General features: G+C 44.3%; 1 protein-coding gene across 1 annotated transcript in view; it reads left to right on the top strand.

The window, feature by feature from the left end:
* Lrrk1 (leucine rich repeat kinase 1) overlaps window positions 1-26,542 on the top strand; it is a 132,794-nt gene that overhangs the window by 57,695 nt on the left and 48,557 nt on the right. Inside the window, exons 6-9 of the mRNA XM_051206467.1 lie at window positions 20,947-21,173; window positions 22,769-22,896; window positions 22,995-23,158; window positions 24,520-24,657. Coding sequence (XP_051062424.1) covers window positions 20,947-21,173; window positions 22,769-22,896; window positions 22,995-23,158; window positions 24,520-24,657 — 657 coding nt within the window. The remainder of the gene's footprint in view (window positions 1-20,946; window positions 21,174-22,768; window positions 22,897-22,994; window positions 23,159-24,519; window positions 24,658-26,542) is intronic.

Raw genomic sequence — 26,542 nt, 5'->3', positions numbered from 1 at the left:
ACATTCTACACTGTGCAGTTCCCACAGGCACCCATTTTCATCATATCAAATAAGCATTCAGCTGTGTTCACAACTGTGGCTCCTTCAGTGGCCACACGGTCTGGGATGGGTTTCCTGGGACTTCCACTTGGATTCTCCTATCAGCCTATTCATGTGTGTTTACGTACATTTTCTAGTTTCCCTCTAAAGTTCTTGGATCCACTCTTGTTCATTTGTGATCTTTTTATTGCTTTGGCAATATTTAAATGGGATGTACATTTGTGTGGTTACCATCTCCTTTTCCAGCCTGCTGTCCCCTGGTGGGGAAGAGATTTTTTTCTTTCCTGTCTTTGGACAGTCTCATTTTCAGCTTCCCTTACTAACCAGAAGTCCGAGCTTCTTCATACTGAGTAAATTCACCAGCAGATACAAAAGAAGTTGTCTCTCTCTTTCCAGTGTTTGGTCCGTGACTGTACATCACCAGGAATAGTAAAAGCTGGGCAGTCTTATGCTAGCAGGTACCTCTCCTGTGTCCCTGGCTTTCAGGTCTTAGTGTCAGTAGACTATGAGCCCTGGCTTTGGGTTTCTCAACAGTAGCCCCTTTTTTATATTTAGGTAGCTTTTTTGCTTTGTGTTGCATTAAAAAAGGTTGCTGAATTAGATCAAATCATATTTGAAGCTATAGCTCCTCTGCATTAATTCATTGATTGAATAAAGGATTATGGTAATTGCTGGCCCAACGTTAAATTCTTGCAGGAAATACTAATTGGTTTCTTTTCCCTTTGGCTGGATTTGAAATAGTGGTGTTCTATTTATAATTATGTAAAAATTAAGTATTTGCAGATAAACAGATCTACAAATTTCAGTTTCTGTTGTTTTGTTGAGGTTTGCTATGTAGCCATTCTTGCTTCTCACAACAGTTTTAGGAAGTTTTCATTGTTTCTCTGTAGATGTTTCATAAGAATCATTGTCAAAAAGGTTGGATAAAATGATTCTCTGTCTTATTTTTGCTTCCTTTGAAGTCATCAGTCAGTTCCTTTATATTCAGTATAGGAGATTAAATTTTGGTGGATCAACATGCATTTCTGTCAGATTTTGGTTGAACCACTTACTGTTCACTTATGCTTTTTTCAAACACTCTCTTCTATACCTGTATATTTCTCTACCTTTATAATGTTAAACAGTGCAACTTTTCCTCTTTTAAACTTAAGCAAAACATCTAATGATTGCATTTTAGTGTCCTGTCAAGGAACTAACTTTTACTCAACCCCAAAGCAGTCTTCATGTGTCCCTCTTTTGAGTGTTCTGTGGTTGCTGATGAGGCTTCCACAAGGCTCAGGTCCTGTTTTGGGCTCCAGGGTTCAACACTCCAAATTATTGCAGAATCTTATCTGTACCAAAGAGAGAAAGGCTAATAAAGTCCTCATCTCCTAGGGATGCTTGGCAAGTAAATGTGGTTAACATTTGTAACATTCTAATAGCAAGGATTGGTCCAGGGCAAGTGTCATTACATTTGACATTGCCTATTAATTGTGGTGCAATCATCCTTCTGTATCCTTGAGGGTGAGTTTCAGGACCCCAGAAGATAATACCAAAATCCACAGATGCTCAAGTCCCTCATGTGAAATGTTCTGGTATTTCTATATAAACTATACACTTCTTCCTGTATAGTTAAATCGTGTCCATATGGCTTAGACTACATAATACAATGCAAACAGGAAGTCTCTGGTCCTTACAATGTAGCATTTCAGGAGAAATGACAAGAAAGAAAGTTTGTTCACTACACATATGGCTTTTTAAAATTAATTTTTATATGAAATTAGGTAAATTCACATGCAGATAACATGTATAGAAGGGTTACCTGTAATTCTTTTTCAGATGTCTTAAATTGAATATTTATTTATTTCTCTGTTTACCTTGATGATCACATTATTCAAGCCCCTTATATGCTATTTGTCATTTACCAGAATCAGAAAAGTGGATATAGAAACATGTGCTTCTATACCAACATATGTGTTTCCTAGTGCTAAGTTTCTATCTCATTCTTATATTCTACAAGGTTGCCTCACATATGTGGTTTGATATTAAATAACCATGTGCTAGCCAGTTTTATGTCAACTTGACACAAGCTATACTCATCTGAGAGGAAGGAAACGTCAATTGAGAAAACACCTCCCGAAGATCTGGCTAGCCTGCTTAGCAGTTTCTTAATTGGATTGGTATGGGAGGGCCCAGCACATGGGGGTGGTACCATCCCTGGGATGGTAGTGTTAGGTTCTGTAAGAAAGCAGGCTGAGCAAGTCATAATGAGCAAGCCAGTAAGCAGCATCCTCCATGACCTCTGCGTCAGCTCCTGCCTCCCAGGTACCTGCCCTGCTTACATTCCTGTCCTGACTTCCTTTGGTAATGGACTGTGATGTGGAAGTATAAGCCAAATTAACTCTTTTCTCTCCAACTTGCTTTGGTCATGATGTCCTAATACAGCAATAGTAACCCCAACTAGAACAGAAATTGGTACCAGGAGTGGGGTATTTTGATAGACCTGACCATGTTGTTTTGGGAAGGATTGTGGAAGGACTTTGGAACTTTGGGGAAAAAAAACCATTGAATATTCAAAGCTTGGTGAACTCTTCTATTAAAGCTTGGAAAATAAGAATGCTCAGAGAAATGCAGAGGTTGGAGGCCTGAAGTTCCAAAGCAAAGTTTGAAGGTCACTTAAAGGCTCAACTGGGGCCATTGGATATTTTGAAATAAGAATCTGTGATTCTGATCAGCTAGGACTGACGAATCATCTTTAATGAACCAGAAACCAGCACTATGGAAGTAAAACCTTTGCTTTACTAGGGCAATTAATGCTGGTTCGCTGGAGATGAAAAATTAGTGGTGGTTAAGAAGCGACTAGAATGGTTGAGGTTTAATCTTGGAAATGTTTCCTCAGAATCAGAACACAGCTTCTGTGTTCCAGAGACAGCCAAGCTTGTACCTTGTGCTGCCAGCCATGCTTGGTCATGTGTAAGAGTCACCCAGATGGTACTCATTTTGCAGTCATGAAGGGGTCATGGGGATCGGCTGAGGCTTGGCACTGTGTGGCAGGGCTAGAGTCCCTGAAAAAAGCCCAAGAGAGGATATTGATGTAACTGCAGTCCAGTTTCAGCAAGAGAGCCCAGCATTTTGGAGATGCCAATACCATGGAACAGAGGCCAAGAAGAGTAGCAATGATGGAGTGGAGCCAGCCTGAGCTTAGGAGACAACCTGTGTGTGCTGCAGAGGGTGGAGCCAGAGAAGTCACCCAGACCCTTTGGAAGAGTCCTGAAGATTGTGAGTGGACCCCAGCCATTGGACACCAAGTTATTTACACAGCTGGAGTTTGGTTTTACTTTGTTTAGCTCGTGATGGTGCCCTGGTTCTTTCTTCTTGAAAACAAAGTATTTAACTTATTTTTTATTTTATAGGCTCCCACAGTTGTAGACTTAGGATTTTAAAAGAGACTTTGGATTTTTTTAAGAGACTGAATTTTTAAGTGTTTTAATTTTTAAAGAATGCAGAACTTTTAAAATTTGGAATGCTTATATTGTAATGTTAATATTAATGTGTGATGTGGGGGATGAACAAGAAAAAATGGTATAGTTTAACAGTGAAAAAGTTTGTATCAAGTTAACAAGGGGTCAGTTCTACTGGTTAGTGTCTGTCAGTTTGACACAACCTATTGAGAGAACCTCAATTGAGAAAATTCCTTCATAAGCCTGGGCTGTCAGCAGACAAACCTGTAGGACATTTTCTTAATTGGTGACTCATAGGAGATGGTCCTACCCATTGTGGGAGGAGCCATCCCTGGGCTGGTGGTCCTGGGGTCTATAAGAAAGCAGCTAGCTGCACAAGCCATGTTGAGCAAGCCAGTAAGCAGCTCCCCTCCATGGCCTCTGCATCAGTGCCTGCCTCCAGGTCCCTGCCCTGTTTTGAGTTCCTGTCCTGACTTCCTTCACTGATAGACTATGATGTAGAAGTATAAGCCAAATAAACCCTTACCTCCCCATCTTTCTTTAGGTCATGGTGTTTTATCACAGCAATAGTAACCCTGATTTAGACTATTAGCCTGATTTAGTGCTATGGATGTCTCTTTCCTGGGAATGGAGTCTGAAGCCTCCTCACGGGGCCACATCATAATATTCTTTCATTTTCATAAACCTTGAGTAAGTTTGCTGAGACTTCTTTTAGATTTATGTTTAACACACTCTCTCTCTCTTTCTCTCTCTCTCTCTCTCTCTCTCTCTCTCTCTCTCTCTCTGTGTGTGTGTGTGTGTGTGTGTGTGTGTGTGTGTGTGTGTGTGTGTGTGTTTTGGACTAAGCGGGTTATTGTTTCCATCTCTTTTACTACATTTATTTTACTTTATTTTCACTGCTGTATTATTGTATTATTCTTACTGGTTTCCTTATTCTTAAAGATTGATATCCAGACTTCCATACCTCATTAACTGTCTATAAGCCTTGCTAGCATTATCCACTATAAAACAGGGAGCCATATAATACCACCATAGAGGTGGCCTTGTGCCTAGCACAGGACTTGGCGTGCCATACACGCTCAAAGGGTTAATTGTTATTCAAAGGGTTAATTGTTATGGTCATGCTGCAAAAGGAAATGTTGATCCTCTAACTCTGCATTCGTGTAGTAACTGGTTGTTTTTCTGCTCTTTGTTATAATATTAATTCATGCAGCACAATGTGAGACTGCATTGTCAGGAGTGCAGTGTATCTTCCAAATGGAAATATTAAGGTCCAAAGACATTGTTCCCAGCCCTCTGCTGTCCAGCAATTAGACAGTATTGCTGCCCAGACCAGAGCCCCCATCTCCTGCAGCCATAGCTCTCCCCAGAGGTCTCAGTTCCTGAAGCAGTTCACTCAGGTCTCATGACAGTGAGTGGTCTCACTTTCCTGTGCTGGAACGCACAGGGGTTTTAAACTCTCCACATTCAAACTGTACCCCACACTGTATCCCACTCAGGGGCAGGGCCTGGCCTCGGGAGTTTTTTAAACTTCCCAGGTGGCTTTGGTTTTTCTTGGTATAATATTGAAGCAGAGAAAGCCAGAGACCTCCCACCTCACGTGCCAAGGCTAGCCACAGGCATGGAAGTAAGTGGTGAGTGCATCTTTATGAAAAGGCCACAGTGCCACAGTGCTTTTCCCTCTCCTGCTCACATCAGAAGAGGAATTGAAATCACAGCACACATAGCCCGACTCATTCCGGCTCCTGGGCTTCCCCGGAGCAGGGGTTATTTTTGTGATTCAAGTGAATCTCAAAGGCAAATGCCCTGGAGTGGATGTATTGGGCTGTCTTGTAATCTCTCACCTGTGTTGCCACCAAAGAGCAGAGAAGGGTGATGGCCCAGGAGCTCCAGGGAAGCTCCTTTCTGGGTATCCTGCAGGACCGAGCTGGTGGCGGTATTGTCACCGTCCGTCCAAATACTGAGCTCCCAATGCTGAGCCATTAAAAGAGCACATGTGACACATAGCCTGGAAATGCCCTTGGCTGTGTTGCCACCCACAGCAGTAACTTCTGTAAAGTGGCCACCGTCAGAAAAGACACTGGTGATAGAGGTTATCTCCAGTGACATTTTTATTTTTTAGGGTATGCCATCTTGTTTTGTGTGTGGTGCTGCTTTCCCCCACTGGCTTATGTGTTTTGAGAAACCAAGTTTCACTGTGTAGCCCAAACTGGCCTTGAACTTGCAACTCTCCTACCTCAGTGTCCTGAGTGCCGAGATTACACAAGTGCACCTTAGTGGATTTTTTTTTCCTAGTGTATTTGGGCAGACTCTTATATAACCCAGACTGGCCACAAACTTGCCGTGTGTTGAGGATGGCCTTGAACTCCTGCTCACCCTGCCTCTGCCTCCTAAATTCTGGAATGGCAAGCATCCACCATGGTGTCCATCTTTAGTGGGTATTATTTTAATATCATTTCTGCCTCTCTGGGAGCCGCAGCTAATAGGTGGAGAAGCCTTAGTTGGTGTCTCTAGGGTGAGCATCATTGGTTCTCAGGCTGCAGGACCCACCTCTGATGGCCAAGTGGAAATTGCAGAAAAGCGTAAGGCTCCTTGGACTCTGTTGCTGTTTGGGTAAGGAAGGTTCCAGAAGCCACAACACATGTTCAGATCTGCTCAAATACTTCTCAGGCAACAGAAGCGAAGCCAAGTGAGACCTGGCAAAGCCATTTCCCTGGACCTTGGTGTCCATCTTAAACTTTCACTGAGGGCTAGGTTCATGATGGACAGCTGAAAAGCATTGTACTGTGTTACACGGTGAAAAATAGTCTATGCTTGAGTCTTAAATAGAATGCCATTCCAAGTATCATGGTGAGCTCTTACACTCTTCTTCCCAGGCGTGAAGCACCCCCTTGTCCAGTCTCTGTGCTAGAGTGTATACCTAAGCAATAACAGCAACTGTCTCAGCTCCCAGACAGACCCTCAGGGTACCCTGAGGCTTAAGCTTAAATAATCCTCATTTCATTAATAGTGGTCCAAACACACAAGAGGAAATGCCGGCAGTTCAGATATATACCAACACATTTTGAGAGAATGATTTTTACTTGACTTCTGTCATCACTTTTTATTATCATTATTAGCTTTTGTTGTTGCTGTCTTACTATGTGCAATGTACAAATTAAACTCACACATAATTGGCATGCACACACACACACTTATATATGAAAGAGCATAGAGTATTTTAGGACTAGGTATTAACCACAGTTCAAGCATCCCCTGGGGTCTCAGGATATTCCCCATGGCTGAGACAGGACTTCTGTGGTCTACATGGGTATTATTTCCTCTGGTCTTCACAGACTAATTCTGTCCAGTTGGTGTTCATCTTGTCCTGTGGGACATATTACAAATGAAGCCATCCTAAACAGCAAGGCCTCTTAAAGAGTCTTCCCGTCACAACCTCTTTCAGCCCAACAAACTGTTACAGGTACGTAGCTGTATAAGACAGGTATACAGATCAAACATTTACTGGTAATAAATCATAAAGTTTTATTTCATAACAATTCTTTGTATATATGATTTACCAGCTACTAGAGATTAAATCTAATTTGCATATTAACGAGAAGGATGTGCTTGTTCGTTTGTAGATGAAGGATTAAATCTCAGCTGAATATTTGATGCTGTGGGACTAAGAGCATCATTGATATCATTCAGAAGTGGCTGACACTTTTGATTTTATATGTCACAAAGGCCATGTCCCATAAATATGTTGTATAAGGTAGCAGAAGTATGATTAGGGCCATCTCAGAAAGAGCTAGAAATTCTGTCATAATCCTCAGCTGAAGTTCATTGAATGTTTGGTTTTCTCATAATTTATTTTTTTTTAATGTGCATCAGTGTTTTGTCTACGGAAATATCTGTGTGAGGATGTTGGGTTCCCTAGAACAGAAGATACAGACACTTGTAAGCCACCATGTGGGTGTTGGGAATTGAACTCAGGTCCCATCTCTCCAGCCTTGAATGTTTGTTTTTTAATGAAACTTGTCAGAAAATCCAACTCCAGTTTCTAAAATCCCACATTCTAGCACAATACAGTCTACAGGTACTCTTGTTATACTTGCATGAGAAATGACAGTTGGGAATTATTGGAGGTTTTTGTTCTCCCCAATTAAACTGTGATGTTTCTGTAAAATTTGTGTAGGTAGTAAAAAGCATTGCATTCCATAATACCATAGTCCAGCCTCCAGGCTGAGGTGTTCAGGAGCTTTTGTTGGTGTGCTGGGACAGGGTTCCACAGGAAGTACCTGTGCTGTGTGCTTGTACCTGAGGCTGTAGTGAAGTCACATGACACCATGCAGGTGAGCCCAGGTTGCTCTGCCGAAACAGCTGAAGTTCAAAACGTATTCTATTTGGAGCTGTTTTTCAGGCATTACATATTCAGAAACCTTTTACTATTGCCAAAGGTTTGTGACTCCCTCCCCTGGCCACCCCATATTCAGTTTCATGGCCCCACATGGGGTCACAAGCCACAGTTTAAAAAGCTTGTATATAAGGCAGTCATTATATAAATTACTCATATTTAGGTAAGAGCAAAGAAAATTATTGATATACTGGACATGAAGAAAACTGTTACTTGATCTTACCTGGCAAACTTGGAAAACACAAAGACGAAGAATAAGAAAGTGAGTGGGAAGCTTTACAAATGTCCGGACAGTTGGGTATACCCAGAGGTTTCATTAATCACAGGTGATGGCAGACAGGCTAGAACTAAGCTTGGGAAATTCATCAGAATTATCTGACATCCATCCATCTCATAAATATTAAAAAACACAATCAATTATATTTTTAAAAAAGAAGATGGTTGGCATTTCCAAATGTTAAAAGCATACTTCCAAATATAAAGGCAGATATAATATGGATGTGTTTAACTAGTAAAATTATTTATACTGAAGGGCATTTTAAAAATAAACCTTTTTTTTTAAAGGGTAATAAAGCCAGTGAAGGTCATATCTGAAGTTTCACCTAATTGGGAGGTTGGGGAAGGAGAATTGAAGCCAGGAGTTCCAGAACAGCCTAGGCAACATAACATAGGGAGACACCTGCTCAACAAAACAAAGGAGTAGAAACAAAACTGACAAAAATTGAAATCCAAAATAATCATTATTCTAATTACTGACACATTCTCATGAATTAGGATTAATTCATATAATACAGCCAGGGTTTATGAGTCATCTGCTATGCTTGGAAATCCACAGCAGCCCAGCCACACCCACACCTCTGCAGTCACCTTGGTTACAGGTCCTTGCTAGATACAAACAAGAGAAATAGGCTGTGAATTCACGTGTGAGAAGACTCAGAATGCAAACCACCACAGAAAAACATACACAAGATTATTAGCAATCGTGGAAAGCAAATTAGAGCATGTCACACACCTATTAAGCTATCACATATAAACAGAAATGCTCAGGCCAAGAGCAGTGGGCACAACAGTGTCCCTGCCCCTGGCAGTACAGATTTGTTCCATATGGGCTACCTGACAAAGACAAACTTTTTATTCCAGTAAACTCTTCTGAACTTGGTATTTCATTTCTCAAATCTATCTATGGGACATAACTTCTATCTATGGGACATAACTCAAAAGACATATATATAGTAATTGCCACCAACAGCCAAATCCTGGTATTTATAAGAAGGAAAATTGAGGGGTCAACCCCAAATGTCCAATAATAGCAGGAGATCATGCTATACTATGTTGATCATGCTATACCATTCAATGAATATCCCTGCCAAGAAAAATGGCCTTGCGTTCTCAACACTCAACACACTGCATTTTGTCCCCAAGATGCCCTGCAATCCTCAGCCCCATACAACATCCTCAGGAAGGTCTTCCTTAATGCACAGTGTACACTCTCTTGTCTCTCAGAACGTCCTGTCTGCTTTGTTCTTAACAATATCTAGAGTTGACTCTTAGAACAACACTCCTATTTAACACCAACTCCATTACCTGAGCAGAGGCTTCCTGAAAGCAGAGTCCCTGGCCACCTTTGCTCACCCCATGGTTGCCATTCAGTATAGTTCCTGAACATGCTTAGCATGTGGTTGTATGTATGTATGTATGTATATATGTATGTATGTGCATGAATGAATTAGATGAATGAGTGGGTGGGTGATGGATGGATCATTGAATGCATGCATGCATGAATGAGTAGATGGTTGGATGAATTGGTGGGTGGGTGGTTGAGGGATGGTAGGACTGATGGACAGATGGATGGGTGGATGATTAAATGAGTGAATGAGTGGACAATTATCTACATAACTAGATTGCTGAATTTTATTTATTTATTTACTTATTTGGTTTTTTGAGAGACAGGATTCCTCTGTATTGTTTTGAAGCCTGTCCTGGAACTCACTCTGTAGACTAGGCTGAACTTGAACTCACAGAGATTGGCCTGTCTCTGCCTCCCACTGGAATTAAAGGTGTGTGCCACCAAATAACATCCCTTCTGTTTATAAATGATATCCTATCTTAAATATACTCTGCCAACTATTATGCTTTAATCTCTCACATAATGTGAGGCAGAAATCTTGTGTTTAATTAAAAGTGTAGGAACCCAAGGAGGCTTTTAATAATAAGTTAAGGATCTTTGCTAACTAAACAAGAATTTTCATTTCTTGCTTTTTCTCTTTCTCAACTAACTTAGCAAAGTAGGGGGAGATTTCTTATAAGAAAAAGGGGGCCTTTTCCCCTCTGTTTTTTGTTTGTTTGTTTGTTTTTGTTTTGTTTTGTTTTGTTTTTTGAGACAATTTTTCTCTGTGTAGCCCTGGATACCCTGGAACATGCTCTGGAGACCAAGCTGGACTTGAACTCACAGACATCCTCCTGTCTCTGCCTGGGTGAGGTTAACTGGGGGACCCTCTAACTTTTTAAGACTTTGGACGTTTGGTGTCTAGGTTTGTCTACCGTGCAAGAGGCCCTGGGTTCTATCCCCAGTGTGGAAAAGGGGAACTAATGAAGACAAAACCAGGCTTTCTAGGGAAGTGTCTAGCATACAGCCTGACTCAAGGAGCAGTGATGTCTCTCCTTCATAAAATGAGCTGTGCTTGTCAGGGTCTTGCTGGGTTGCTAGAGAGATATGAATTGGCCTTGGCGTTGAGACAGTTGAGTTTGGCTGGAATCATATTGTTTTAAAAGATGTTATAGCAGTTTTTACATCCATGTACACCCATGCAATTGGCCTGGAATTTTGATGGCTCTTACAGAATTCCCAGCTTTGACTCATAAAATGAAGTGAACAGCTGTATTAAGGAACCATTTACACAGCATGGGGACTGTTTGTTCTTTAAACTTTTACTTGAGAACAATTTATATTGAATTAGGACCTTTGGGAATGGATCTCTAGTTATCTCCCTAGAGTACATCATCATTTCACGTTTGTTTTACTGTGTCACTTCTGGGATTTTTATTATTTTGTAAGTCCCTTCTTTCAGTTATCTAGTTAGCCCTGGCTAAAAACAAAATTTCCCATATTTTATTTATTTATTTATTTATCGTTTTTTGAGACAGAGTTTGTTGTAGATTTGGAACCTGCCCTGGAACTTGCTTTGTAAACCAGGAACTCACAAACATCTGCCTGTCTCTGCCTCCCAAATGCTGGGATTAAAGTTGAGTACCACCGTCACCACCCAGCTCAAAATCTCCCATATTTTAAACAGTGATTTCACATCAGTTTTTATACTGATATACTAACATTTTTACTCTTAGGTTATTAAGTACTCGTATATTTTCTGTTTTAAAATACCCTTTATTTATCTTTACCAATTCTGTGCATGTATGCCATGTACCTTGATTAGATTCACTCCCAATCCCTCCCACCTCCCACTTCTCCTAAGCATCACACACACACACACACACACACACAGAGTAACCCTCTGAGCCCCTGATCACGTTGGTTGGATCTTGAGCAAGTAGCCATAGCTTTAGTGAGGTCAGGATGCAACAGCCATGTCATATTCAAAAGACAACGGTGTTTTTATGGCACTCCTTTCCACCCCCACATTTATTTCTGCCCCTGTCACACTATATTCCCAGAACTTGCAGGGAGGGATGGAATAGATGTCCTGTTTAGGGCTGAGCACTTGACACCCATTTATTCTTAGAACTTTCACCAGCTGCCCAAAGCTGAGAACAATACTGACCTGCAGTGTAACCCTAAATGTTTAGAAGGCAGTTCCACATGTCCATTTAGCAAGGCAGTGATAGAAGGTTCCTCCTTGAGCCTCTGACCTCCCAAGCCAGGAGCTGTTGCCCAGGTTTGCAGTACTTGACCCGACTCCCCCAGGGAGCCAGCCTCAGGTCCCTTCAGGAAGTGAATGTGCTTCTCTTTAATCTTATCAGTGACCATCAGCTTCATTGGTTTTTGAGAGATCCTCAGCTTGATTTTCCTGGTCAAGCTCTTGTTTTCCCTTTGTCTTCCATTTTAGCCTGGGCTGCCTTTGCTTTTCTCCCTGTGCTGAGTGAGCACAGAACATTATGGTGTTTCTCTGTGTGTTCTCTACTCCTTCTGACACTTTGCCCTAAATTCTTATACTGTTGTCATGTGTAGGTTTGTCTTCTCCTCGCCACACACGATTTAAGGGGGGGTACTGTGGTACCCAAATAGTTGGGCACTGTTTAATCCTCTTCACCTGGCTGATCATTGCTTTAGTTTGCTTTTGTCTAGGTGTGAGCTACGTAGTAAGGAAAGGGATGAGCTACGTTGCAAGCCTGCCTTTCCAAGTTTCTTTCTCCTTTGTCTTTCAGAGTTTAACCAATCAATGAGAAGGTTCCTGTGTAAAAGCAAAACCCACTCTCTGGCCTCTGTTCTTCAGTGGTTTCCCTGTGATGTATGGCTTTGTAATTCCCCAATGGTTCTGTGCATATTTCATCTTTCATGGTCTGCTGTCATTTTTTTCCTGCACTTTTGTTGACTTTTCTGCTATCTCTTTTGTCCTGTGTCAAGCCATACAGAGTTAGCATCATTGTCTTTTGTCACCAGCTGCCACTCTGATGTCCTAGGAACCTTTGGATGGCAGTCAGCTTTTCCATAGCTCCATAAGCATGCAGGTGTAGTAGAGAGAGAACTATGCATATAAATTTCAGTCCAGACTCCCTTACAGGACTAAGTCACCTCTGGAGTTCTTTCTATGCAGATTGTACCACCCTTGCAGGGAGGCTGTATTTGGTCAGGTGAGAGTGCTTTGCAGGACTGCAAGGAGCTGGTGAGCAGTGCTATCATCTGATCATTAGTCCTGATTGTGCTTGCTTTAGTCAGGGCTCCTAAGATAGCAGAGCCATTAGGGTGGATGGACAGATTATAGGTGAACAAGAATGGATAGATGGATATAGATGATACATAAATAATAATGATGGATCCATCATGGATGGATGGGTGGATGGACAGATGATAGATCGATAGAGAGATAGAGAGATAGAGAGAGGGATAGAGGGATGGACAGATGATAGATAGATAGATGGATGGACAGATGATAGATAGATAGATAGATAGATAGATAGATAGATAGATAGATAGATAGATAAGGGCCTCACTGGGGGACTTGCTTCATGTAACTGTGGAGACTAAACAGCCCATGATCCTTTCTTCATGCTGGAGGCCATGGATGCTGATAGCATAGCTTAGTCTAGTGGAAAGGCTTGAGAATCCAGAGGACCACTGGAGTAAGGACTAGAGGTTCCCAGGCTTGGATCTCTGCTGTCAGTGAGGACAGGGGGAATGTCATAGGCTGAAGCAGACAAAGAAAATGACTTCTGCTATTCAGTCTGTCTCAGTCCCTGGCAGATGCTCCATAGCCACCGATCTCCCTTGACCCTCACAGACACAACCAGGTTTCTATGGTTTTCTTCGTCCAGTCCATGCCCAACATTAACCATCACAGTAACTTACAAGAACAGACAGCTGGAGTCATTTTTCTAAATATACCATTAACCTTGGACTTGTGAATTTGCTTTTTTATTTAACATTTTTCAATTATCTTGTTTCTATGGTAATGCTTCCTCTACTTTATATGATATTGGCAGCTGAGTACTATTATGTCTGACACTTACAATATAGTTTAGTGGATGTCCTTTCATCAGAATGGATTAAGTTTTCTCTCAGTCATGCAATTAATAGATTAGGAGGGCCCCCCTCTGCTCCTCCACCCCTCTTTTGATCGCTGCTTCCCTGCTCTCTGAGAACTTTTTTGAACTTTTCTTGCACACCACAGGTTCTCACAGGCTCTCCCCAGACTGGGTGGCCAACTTTACATCACTTCCTTTACCTGGTAAACTTGCTTTCTCACCTACTCTCTCAACCGGTGTCCTTTGGGTTTTCAAAATCAATTTATTCATTTTGCCTCCCACAAAGGTGTCACTTGTGATCTTTTCTAGAATATTTTATTGCACATGAGGGGGCACGTGTGCTCGAGTAGTGGATGGGTGTGGGTGTATGTGCGTGCACCACAGTACACATGGGAGTTAAAGGACAACTTGTGGCTATCAGTTCCCTACTACTGCCTTGTGTGTCTTGGGAATGGAATGATCTGGATTCTCAGGTTTGATTCCCTATCATTAATTAGCTTTCCTTTACTATAACAGAATACCCAAGATGAGTCAAACTTATATGAAAGGAAGGTTTGCTTTGGCTCAAGGTTTCAGAGGTTGCAGGCCATGATCATTTGGTCCTGTTGTCTTGGCTTAGCACCACAGTGAGAGTATGCAGCAGGGGGGAGCTATTTGATTCCTGGCTGGAAACTGATAGAAAGAGACCAGAAGAGGCAGGACTGGGTCCAGACACCCTCTTCAAAGGAATGCCTTGATGACAGGAAGACTTCCTGGTTTCCCCCCACTTCCAATAGCATGCTGGAGATGCTATCCCAGATCTGAACCACAGTGCCTTCTGGCTCTGCCTGACTGGTTACAGGTTGCTGTTTTCCTGGGGCTTTCCAACAAGTCACCCAACCATAGCTGAAATAAGGTTCCTCTCACCATTCTGAAGCCCCAAAGGCCCACACCAAGGAGAAGCTGCCTTCAGACATCATCTGATAACTTCTACTCAATACACAAAGTCCAAGGGTTGCTATGGGCAAAGAGCAAACTCCCAATCCTAGATAGAGAGAGCATTCTGTGAGTTCCCCCATTTTAATATGTGTGCCATAAATGAACAAACCTCTGTTGATTGCCTCTCCCAGTGTATTATGTCCTGCTGCACTGAGCAATAGTCTGTTTCATCAAGGGATTTATAGTCTCTAGGGGTTAGAGTCCAGACTCAGCTGTGAGTCCAACAAGATAACTGACATGAACAGAGGCAACAGGGGAGGCAGAGCTAGGGGCAGCAGAGTCCTGACAAGGAATGAGCATCAAGGACCCACCTAACCAAGCCAAGTCCTTTTCCAGGTCTGTCCTGAACTTGTCCTCCGGCCTCTGCCACTGGATGCTCAAGACTAAGCAAAAACCTCGGAGACTCCAGTACTTCTTTGAATATTTTTTTTTCTTTAGCTGCAGTGACATAAAAATAAAAATAAAAGGACGGGCTAGATGGCTCAGTGGGTCAAGGTGCTTCCATCTTCAGCCCACGGGGTAGAAGGAGAAAGCCAGTCCCTTCCAGTTACCCTCTGACCTCCACATGAGTGCTGTGATGCTCATGCTCACATAGATAGATATGCACAGACACAAAATAAATAAAACATAATGAAAGTATTTGGGGGATGAATATATCTTTGTAGTCAGTGGCTTCTAGAACATGTCAAGTCAGACAATGGCCCTGGGCTACAGCCTCCACCTCCATTTCAGGAGGGCTGTCTATACAACACTCTCTACCCATGGCCCAAAATAAACACAACCTTTTAAAATTTTTATTTTACATATGTAATATTACTATTATTATTATTAGTGTGTGTGTGCGTGTGTGTGTGCACATGTGTGTATGTGTGCACAGTGGTAGTATGCAGTACGTTTGTATGACATACATGTAGTGATCTAAGGATTCCTTATAGGAATCAGTAGATGAATCCATTTGATTCATGGCTGGGAATTGGAAAGAAGGGAATAGGGCTTGCACCCTAATATCTTCCCCCAGGGCATATCCCAATGAGCAGATGACTTCCTGTAGAGAGACTTAGCAGTTCTCTCCTTCCTGGGAATCAAACCTGGTCTCCAGACTTGCATGGCAAGCACTTATATCGACTGAGCATCTCACCAACCTCCCACCCAACCCCTTAACAACCTGAGTCCCCACTAACACCTTGGAAAACAGCTTTCCAAGCCGGCACTTGGAGCCTCTGGGGGAGGCAGAGCTTCCTCTGGGCTCCCCTTCATTTGGCCAGCATTTGAAAGGCTTGGAGACAAACAGGACATTTTCCATCTGTGCCCCAGTATGTGTGGCTTGACTGCTGAGCTGTTGAGCAGTCCAGTGCCAGCTGCCTTTGATCTCTTGGTTTAGCATTCTGGGACGGGGTTATGTAATGGCTGACTGTGCTCCCTTAGAGCCTGGTTTGTGGTGATTCTGCCCACACTGACACAAATAAGCAATGAGCACTGTGGGCTTGCTGAACCACTCTCTGTCAAGTGTGTGGACATCAGTGTTACTTTGTGTCCTTTGTCCTTGCTCTCTGGCACCTATGAACACTTAAGTACCCTAGGTGCCTGTGTAACCCAAGACCATGTTTGTCTACAACATACCCTGCTGCACTCAGCATGCTCTTATAATTTAATATGTTTCTCTTTATCTACATCTTGCCTCAGGCCTTTTTAACCTTTCATTCTGTATGTCCTACTCCATGTCTGTCTGTCTGTCTGGTGGCTGGCTGGCTGGGTGACCCCTAGGAATCCCCCTGTCTTTCTCCCTTATTCTTTCCCATCTTGTTCACTTCCCTCGAGCCTAGATTTCTCTTACTATTTAGTCACTCTGCCTACCAGCCCTGCCTATTCCTCTACTGCCTAGCTACCGGCTGTTCAGCTTTTTAACTAGACCAGTCAAGTACCTTTGGCAGGCAAAGTGAAACAGCAAAAATATCTTTACATAATTAAACAAATGCTGTTTACACAAAAGTAACACACCTTTGCACAGTTAAGAGTAATGTTCCACGGCAACGCTGGCCTTCCTTCAGGCCTCTTTTACCACTTCTCTCTGGGCTTCTCTCTGGGCGTGGCTTCATCAGATGTCAGTTGTGAAGAAACTTGTGGTGGGACCTAGAAAGAGCTTGAAGAAGATGGCAACAATTGCTTCCCCAGTTCCTTTGGGTCTAGTGAACTCAGTGATACACACTGCACTTCTCTGTGTGAGTGATTTTCTTCTAATAGAATGGTCACTGTGAAACAAGCACAGGCTTCCATACAAGCATCCTTTCTCTCTTAAGTGAGCTCATCATTCACCTGTGAGTCCATGGAGATCAAGAAACACACACACACGCACACACACACACACACACACATGCTCACACACACTCACATGCTCACACACACACACATGCTCACACGCTCATACACACTCATACATACATACACACACATGTTCACATGCTCACACACACAAACACACACATGCTCGCACGCTCATACACACACATACACACATACACACCCAAAACTCCCTGATAGTCTGACAGAACAGTGGACACACTCAGCCCTACAAAAGAAAACTGTTGCACAACAGCATCAAGCAAGTTGGTAACCTCTTCTGCAATAGAAACACATGCTCCATCTGGGAGATAAGGAAAGAGGGTGCTATGGTGAATATGCTTTGTCCTCCAAGGGTTTATATGCTGGAGAACTAATCTCTAGTGTGGAAGTTTCCAGAGACAGTAGGACTTTTCAAAGGAGGGACCTGGAGGAAAGTCTTGAGGTCATTGGAGGCATCGCCCTCAGGTGAAATCGATGCCGGGTCTAGGCAGTGGGTGGTTATTGAAAGCAAGCCAGGCCTGGGGATCCTCTCCGGCTCCTTCTCCTCCTATTGTCTCCCTTCCTCCCATGCTTCCACCAGCAGGCTATACCTGCTGTGCTGGGAGGTAGCAGGGACTGTCTCCCCGGACTGAGCGAAGACTATGCCTTGCTGTCCCAGAACTGTGCACAACACTGAGTTCTTTTCCTTAGAAACCCCCTAAGCTTGGCTTGGTTTTTCTAGCCACAGGAAACAGGCCACTCTCTGGGGTTTGCAGGAGTAGCAGAATCCAGGCAGGCAACAGAATTCCAGAACTTATTTTGTATTAGATTAAATCCAGCAGTGGCTTGCTAAGGTAAAGGGCGGGCCAGCTGCCTGGGTATCAGGATGACGGGTACAACCACAGGTTGACAGGTCCAGCCAATGTGTGGAGAAGTGGCATTACTCCAGCAGGGATTAGCACACCTAATGTCCACATATTGGTATTAAGTAGCATTTTCCTTGAATGAAAATCAGAGCTGAGGCCAGGACTTGCCCTGGACAGTATCACAGGAACCTGGGACGTCTGATTTTGCCAGGATCATCACCCCAGTGACCAGAAAAAGTTGCCCCCACAGGGGACTTCACCGGGACCAGCTGGAACACTTGAGCATCCAAAAACAAGTGTAATAATAGTGAATTGAAACACTTTAAAGAATTGATGGTTCATTTAAGAGACACTTTCATGAGGTGAGTGTCTGGGGCAGGGAAGACACTCTTACACAAGGAATGAGACACAGTGAACATAGCAAGGTGTTTGGGGGAATATCATTTGCAATCACCATTGTGTTAATTGATTCAGACCAAGATTGACAATGTTGAACCCACTTAAAGCCAAAGAAAGTATGTAGGAACACACATACACAATGGTGCATAGTGCTTGTGAGGCATAAAGGGTCAAATGGACCTTTACCAGCTGGAGATCAAATCAGACCCCAGAGGTAAAATCACCTGGTGTCTGATGCCCCCTGGTGGGATTTGGTGGGAAGAACACAACATTATCTCCAGCCTTTGCCTAGAATACTTAACCTCAGTCTCAGGGAAGGCCTATGTCACTTAAAAAAGGTCTAGCCAGGAGGGATTGGGAGATTGTTCTATAAAGACAATTAGGTTGATTTGGAAAGTTTGCAATGTCAGAGTCAGAATATCCTCAAAGCCATGAGGATAATTCCAGATTGAAAAAAGGAAATAACTCCTAAATCAGAACACAAAATAGTTTGAAAATCATTTCAGGATGATGGCAGATACTTGAACATGGGCTGTGGACTGGATAACTATGTGTGCTGTTGTCATACTTCTTGAAGAACAAATGTTCTGTATGAAAAGATTCCTGTTCCACTGAGACGTGTGCCAAAGTGATTAGGGTAGCATGTTGTCCTGGCTGGTTTTATGTCAGCTTGACTCAAGCTAGACTCGTCAGAGAGGAGGGAGCCTTAATTGAGAAAATGCCCCCACAAGATATGTCTACAAGGCATTTTCATTAGTGATTGATGGGGGAGGGCCCAGCCCATTGTGGGTGGTGCCATCCATGGGCTGGTGGCCCTGGGTTCTGAAAAAAAAGCAGGCTGAGCAAGCCATGGGGAAGGAAGCCAGTAAAGTAAGCAGCTCCCTCCATGGCCTCTGCATCAGCTCCTGCCTCCAGGTTCCTGCCCCATTTGAGTTCCTGTCCTGACGTCCTTCCAGATGAACAGGAATACAGAAGTGTAAGCCAAATAAACCCTTTCCCCCAACTTGCTTTGGTCATGGTGTTTCATCACAGCAATAGAAACCTTAACTAGGACACATGCCATGTTGTACCATTCACAAATGGTTAGGCAAAAAAGTAAAGAGTTTTGTTTTTAAATAATTTTATTATGTGTTTGGGGTGTGATATGTATATGAATATAAGAACCCTCAGATCCTGAGGCATGGGATTCCCTCAAAGCTGGAGTTACAGGCACATGTGAGCCACCTAACATGAGTGTTCTGGGAACGAAACTCAGATCCTCCACAGAGGCCATCTCCACAGCCCCGAGTGTGTATAGGTCTCTGTTTGGAAAGAGCTGGCAGACAGCCAGTGTGGTGCTGCTTTAGTGGCTGCTGACTCTAGGTCTGTGAGGTCCTAGTTCTTTGGCAAATTTTAGATTTTTCCAGACTTAAAGTGTGTGGGGAAAACATTAAAACTCAAGCCAGAGCAATTGAATGGCTTATCTAACTGTTCATCCTTCTTATCTAAACTAGTGAAGAGGGAGATGAAGATTACAGCTAACCCTTGGAAGCCCTGGCACACAACCTTTCCAGGATCTGGCTAAAGGGAGTTAAACACAATGTACACCGCACCACCTAGTGGCCAGATATGGTCACGTCTCTGCGGCTGCAGATTACATAGACCCACTTAACCCACATTATTGGTGACTTTCCCACAGTTCCTGCGGTTCTTACATTTGTGAAACACTAACTTTTGTTTATATTTCTGGCCCTGTAATTTTTTGTTATTGATTTCCATTTGCTTTGGATAAACAAGCCAAAAAACAGGTTTCTTCTCCCCAGAAACCCAATTGAGTCCTAGATTCTTTAATAACCCTGACGACAGAGGAAAACCTTATTCTGTGTATTTAACCAGGGTGCATTTGCTGCCTAACCATGGCAAACTTCTAGGATTTCTGACTTCCTCTTGAAAAAAAAACATTCCAAATAAAGAACATGTTCTGGGCTTGCCACAGCAAAGGGTTAGGGCTGTTGTTCACATGTGGTAGAGGTTCGGAGCACAGAGGAATGGGTAAATCTCAAAACAGCACCCAAGGGAGGTTCTACAATGGAGATAGTCACTGGAAGCTACTGCCACTTCTGGAAGTAGGACTCTTGTGTATCTGTAGGGGCCATACCTGGCTTTCTCAGGTTGACCTGAACTGGAAGCAGGGCCAAAAATTAGGGATGCTGTCATTACTAATAGAACCCTAGTCTGACTGTTACAGAAGAAAGCATAAGCTCACTGGGTTGTTACTGTAGATATCACTGGCGATCTAGCTTCCTGGGCTATTTGCTAAGGGGCTTGGTTTCTTGCTGGGGGCTATGGACCAGCTTTCCAGGTTTCCATTTAGTGTTCCCTTGCATCTGGAGGCAGCCAGTCCAAAAGGTAGCTGCAGACAGTGGCCGCCTAGATCACACCTAGTGAATAAAGAAAGAGATTGCAGACCATGTCAGGACCCCTGCCTAAGATGAGGCCCTCCAAGCCTCAGTGGGCTTCCTTTGTACCCACAAGTCATTGCTGCTGTGCCATACCCTCGTGAGAGGCTCTCGAGGGTTGGCTCTGGGCCCACCAGCACACTCTGGAGGTGACTTGGAGCCATGAGCAGGGGACTTGTACAGATCATACACTAGCCACCTCCTTGTGCTAGGGACCTTGGTAGAAGCTGGGGAGACAAGGTGGACATGGTGGTGGCACTTCAGGCCAGGCTCCCGCTGGAGTGGGCACACAGCCTCCTTGAGCATTCATTGCAGGCCCACCTTGGGCCCAGACTCACTGTTCTTCTGTGCTGTCCCTTGCTGTCCAACCGCAGGCACTTCGTGTGAAATGGTCCCATCTGAGGTTACCGTGGGTGGACCTCGACTGGCTCTTAGATATCTCCTGCCAAATCACAGAGCTCGACCTCTCTGCCAACTGCCTGTCTTCACTCCCCTCCATCATCCCCTGGGGACTCATCAACCTGAAGAAACTGAACCTCTCAGACAACCACCTGGGGGAGCTGCCCTGTGTGCAGTCATCTGATGAAATCATCTGCTCCAGGTGGGCCAGGGATGTGGACAAAACCTTCTGCACCCCACCCTCACATGCAGGTTCCGAGGTGGAGTTCTGTGTTTTTTAAAACAAGCTTGTGGCGGTAGTGGAAAGACTGCTCTCTCTTACACAAGCTAATGAGAGCAAGGCATCGAGGCCTAATGAGCCAGAGAGGTCTCAGCAGGAGGTCTAGGCTAAGGATTCAAAACTCATCCACAGCCATGCAGAGCTGTTTGTTCGAAATAGATAACTGTGTCCAGCACAGGGGAGTGGCTAGAAGTTTCCTGGGATGGTAAAACGGTTTGTCCCACCTCCCAGAAAAAGCTGGGAGGGCATGAGGAAAGGGATAACTCTGGGAATGTGGCCATACATGAACACCAGTCATTGGATCGCTGCCTGTCTTACCAAAGCCCTGAGCCCTGAGGTGGTATGGGAGGGGAAGGACATCTATGAATTGCATTTCTCATTGCTGACTAAATACCATGACAGCTTAAAGAAGGAAGGGTTATTCTGACTCACAGTTTGAAGGAGACAGTCCATTGTGATGGGAAAGGCATGGCTGCTGGTCACACTGAATCTGCAGCTGGTCACACTGCACATACAGCTGGTCACACTGCACATGCAGCTGGTCACACTGCATCTGCAGCTGGTCATACTGCATCACCATCTGGTCATGCATCTGCAGCTGGTCACACTGCAGCTGTATCAGGAAGCAGAAAGCAATGACTACTTACTGGTCTCCAACCATGGAATGCTGCCACACACATTCAAGGTGGCCCTTCCACCTTATGTCACCTAATCCAGATAGTCCCTCACAGACATGCCCCAGAGTTTGTTTCTCATCAAGGTTTGCCAGTCATGATTAACCACCGCAGGCAGGACTGCACTTGAACTTACTGAGGATGTGTATGCACAAGGCTTCATTGCAGAATGGATTTGAGCTGACTGCAAAAGCTAAGGCTGGAGCTGGAAGCTGACCCAGTAGGTAAAAGTGCTTGCTGTCAGGCCTGATGTCCTGGAATCTACATACTAAAGAGAAAAAAACTGACTCCTGAAAGTTGCCCTCTGTCTTCTCACTGTGGGGAGGTCATGGCACATTGGTTCACATGAGTGAATGCATATACACAGGAAATACATGGAATTAAAAATAAATAAGTTGGGAGGGGGCATTGGTGGCACACACCTTTAATCCCAGCACTTGGATTTCTGTGAGTTCGAGGCCAGCCTGGTCTACAGAGCCAATTCCAGGACAAGCTCCAAAGCAATACAGGTAAACCCTGTCTCAAAAATTAAAACAAACAAACAAATAAATTGGGGGTTTAAATGTTGCAAGAGACAAGGATGTTAGAAAGAGCTTGAGGTTAGTCCTTGGGCCTCATAAATGAGTTTTACAAACCAAAAATATAAAGAGCAAAGGTTTTAATCCCTGAATGTTCAGAAGAACCAGGACCCACCAAAGTCAGATTCACCAAATAAGTAAAAAGCCAGGATTCCCGCTTGCTCTCTATACTGTGTGTGTAGAGAAATCCTTGCCTACGGAGAGATTTTTTTATAAGTACTGCTGTTGCTCTTCTGGTCCCCTAACACCTTTCTCCCTGGCCCAGGTTGCTTGAAATCGACATTTCCAGCAACAAGCTGTCCCACCTTCCACCTGGATTCTTGCACCTCTCAAAACTTCAAAAACTGACCGCTTCTAGGAATTATCTGGAGCGCTTGTTTGAAGAAGAAAATGGTATGTATCTCCATCGATGACCTGGTGTCATTAGCCACTTCCTTGCTGTTTGGGACACTTTCTCAACAGTTCACTCTGGTTTTTACCTCACATCACAGCTACCAACTGGATCGGCCTGCGGAAGCTGCAGGAACTTGACCTGGCTGACAATAGGCTGACTGAGCTCCCCACCCTGTTCATGCACTCCTTCAAGTCACTCAGCTATCTGAATGTCTCCAGAAACAATCTGAAGAGCTTTCCCGAACCCTGGTCCTGCCCTCTGGTGTGTATCCTGAAAGCCACGGTTGACTCTGTATGTCACTCCACATGTCCTCACTTCATCTCCTTTGGGGTTGTGCTGTGTGTTACGATTGTCACTCCACGCCGCAGCTGAGTAGAGGCCCACAGCTCAGCCAGGCTATGCTGTAAGCCAGCCTGTCTGCCTCTGGATTTAGGATCGAGCAGTAACCACTACAGTTTTACACAGCAGCAGCTTGCACCTGACACAGGATGATGTAAGGGATGGCAAGTTGGCTCTTTTGGTAAAGTGCCTGCCACACAAACATGAGAGCTTGGATTTGATCCCCAAGAACCCACATAAAAGAGTGGGTCTGGGGAGATGCTCGGTGGGGAAAGTGCTTGCTATGCAAGCACAAGGGCCTGAGTGTAGGTCCCCGGCACCCAAGTAGCAAAGACAGGATCCCCAGGGCAAGTGGACTATTATGAGCTCAAGTAAGAGATCCTGCCTCAGTGTATAAGATGGAGAGCAATCTAAGAATACACCTGCCATCGACCCCTGGCCTCCATATACTCACATGTGCACACATGCATGCCTTCACACATGTGAGCTTACATACATGCAGGTCATACACAGTCTAAAAAGCCAGGCAAGGCAGCATGTGCCTGTAATCGTAGCACTGAGAAGAGGAGGTAGGAAGGTCCCTGGCACTAGCTGGGCAGCCAGTCTAGAGAAATGATGAGCTCCAGGTTCAGTGAGACACACAGTCTCAAAATTAAAAAACAAAACAAGAAGATGGTGGGGAGCTGTTGGAGTAGACACCCAACATTAACCTTTGACCTCTACATGTATGTGTATATACACACAACCCTGGTATACATATGAAGACAAATGCTAAAGGGGGGCATACATTAAGATGAAAAGAAGCAGGAGTCTGTGTTCACAGTGCTGCAGACTAAATGAAGTTTTTTGTTGGTAATCTGGCTGGTTGAAGCAGATGAATAACATAAGGAATATTTGTGCTTTGTTGCTGTTGATTACAAACAAGGAAATTCTCCATCACAAGAATAAGCAAGCATTCCTAGTTTGACCATATGCATAGGGAAACTGTCTTCCAAGAACAGAGCTCTGAGTCAGTCAGTTATTTCCCAGGACAATGGGCTGGATGGTGATGAGGGGGGAAAACTATGAGCCACCTTTGTCTCCCCCAGGAAGTTCTATCCCTGCTCCCGCAGGACAGGGCAACACAGGCATAGAGAATTTGCAACCCTTCTCACCCCGCGCCATGGTCACACAGCCCTGCCTGATAGCCTCACTTCTGACATCAAATCAACAGGCCAACTTTTAGGCAACACTCCACTTGGGAAACAACTTACTATTCTCCCTCTCTCTCCTCAAACTCCTAGAGATGTTGCAAAGCCTCCAGAAATGCCCTGGAATCGCTGCCAGACAAAATGGCTGTCTTTTGGAAAAACCACCTTAAGGATGTGGATTTCTCCGAGAACTCGCTGAAAGAGGTGCCCCTGGGGCTTTTCCAGCTTGATGTGAGTCCAATAGCTCTTCATTTCTCATTGTCAGCATTGGTGAGAAAAATCACTCTGGGCTGCAGGGAATCTGTATGTTTTTCCAAGTTTGTGAAACATACAAAGGAAAAAAGGTGAGAGATAAGTTCACCTATCAAGAGCATGCATGGTTTTCAGCAAAGATGGAAGTGAGGAGACGGTCACCATAGAGACAGCTGTGCTGGGGAAGGGCTTATTCCCTGTGTTAGTTACTTTCCATTGCGATACAAACACCTTGAGATAACCAACTTCAATGTGGAAATGGCTTGTCTTGACTCAAGGTTTGGAAGGTCCATAGACACATCCACCAGGGTTGTGCTTTTTGGGCCTTTGGTGAAGCAATGCACCATGGGAGAGCAAAGCCATTCACCTCATAGCCAGGACTTGAACTAAAGGGGAAACAGAAGAGGTGTAACCCCAATATCCTCCCAAAGGGCACATCAGCAATGAGCAGAACGCCTCCCACCAGGTCCTGGCACTAAAGGTTCCTCCACCTCCCAGTATCTCTGAGAAGCATGTCCACACTTATTGTTTCTTTGCTTAACCCATGGACCTTTAGGGAGTGTCCCAGATCCAAAAGAGCAACCTCAGGACTCCATTTCATTATGGAATTTCTGTTTTGGTTTTGGTTATAGTGGGGGTTAAACCTGGAACCTTGTGTGTAGCAGGAAAGTTCTCTCTACCACAGAGCTACAGGGGGCTTCACACTGAAGCATTGAAGTGTGATGGAGAAAAACTTCCATCTGCCCATGGTACTTTCTCTACTCTTAGAGACCCCACTGAGCACCACAGACCCCTGCAGAACACTCCGTACCTGGAGTACTGCCCTCAGCCTACACAGGGTCTTAAGGCAGGCTGTGAGGCCCTGGGCTAATCCCAGGGATTTCTAACTGTTCTCCAAAAGCATTAAGGCACTCCCTGGAGGGCCTCAAGGAAGAATCACAAGCCACATTGCCCAGGAAAGGTGACTATGTTTGAACACACGGGTGTAGCCCCTAATCGTCCTAGATCAGCTGCTTAGATCAACCAAAATGCAAAAAGACACCAAGAGTCCCTTCAATATACAGATCTCTGAAAAGAGGAGCTAACATGGGACAGCAAACATGGGACAGAGAAAGGGCCCCACATGTACTCACAGCCATGTCACTGGCACCCATGGCCATGAGTTCTTACCATTCACCACCTCCCCGTTTTAGGTTGGTTCATCACTCACACCAACACCTTGCAGTGTAGCTTGGCCATCAAGGAGGGATAGAGCTTTGTCGAATGTCACTGTGTTCTGTGGCATTCCTCTTTTCCCCTTGTCACCAGATTGGGGATTAGGTAGGCCTTCACATCCCAACCCAAGCCCTGGGCTAGTTACTTGGGGAGGCTTTCATAGAAACACAGATGGTGACAACCATCCTGGTTCTAAGTGTGGGCCATGGCATCAGTCCCTCAGCAAAGGGAAAACAAAGCATGTAGAAGGCATAATGTGACACAGCAGTACGATGGCCCTCATTGCAGATGGCCCTGTGATAATGTCATCAAGAAGAACCAAGGTGTGTCTCTGGGGCTCTTGTTAAAGAAAGATATCCTCCAAGTGAGTAGGGACCCCAGGATGCATGCATACAGCAAGATACAGGGATGGGCTGCCTGTGTGGAGACCCCAAGGAGACCATACTGGACATCCTGTTGCCTCTCTTTGAGGACCGCCCAAGGAGGAAGTCACTAAGAGGTAGCAGGTACCCAGCATCACTCTACTACCCAGTGGTACCCTGCATACTCCAGGCAGGTACCCACTAGCCACGACTCTTGAGAATTTTGGCCTTAGGATATGCTGAGACCCCTTCTGTTCTATAGCTCTCATTGGTCTTGGGGAAAAGTC

Source organism: Phodopus roborovskii, unplaced genomic scaffold (genome assembly GCF_943737965.1).
Source record: "Phodopus roborovskii unplaced genomic scaffold, PHOROB, whole genome shotgun sequence".
Taxonomy (NCBI): Eukaryota; Metazoa; Chordata; class Mammalia; order Rodentia; family Cricetidae; genus Phodopus; species Phodopus roborovskii.
The sequence above is the reverse complement of the archived record's forward strand: the minus strand, read 5'-3'. Positions and strand labels throughout refer to the sequence as shown.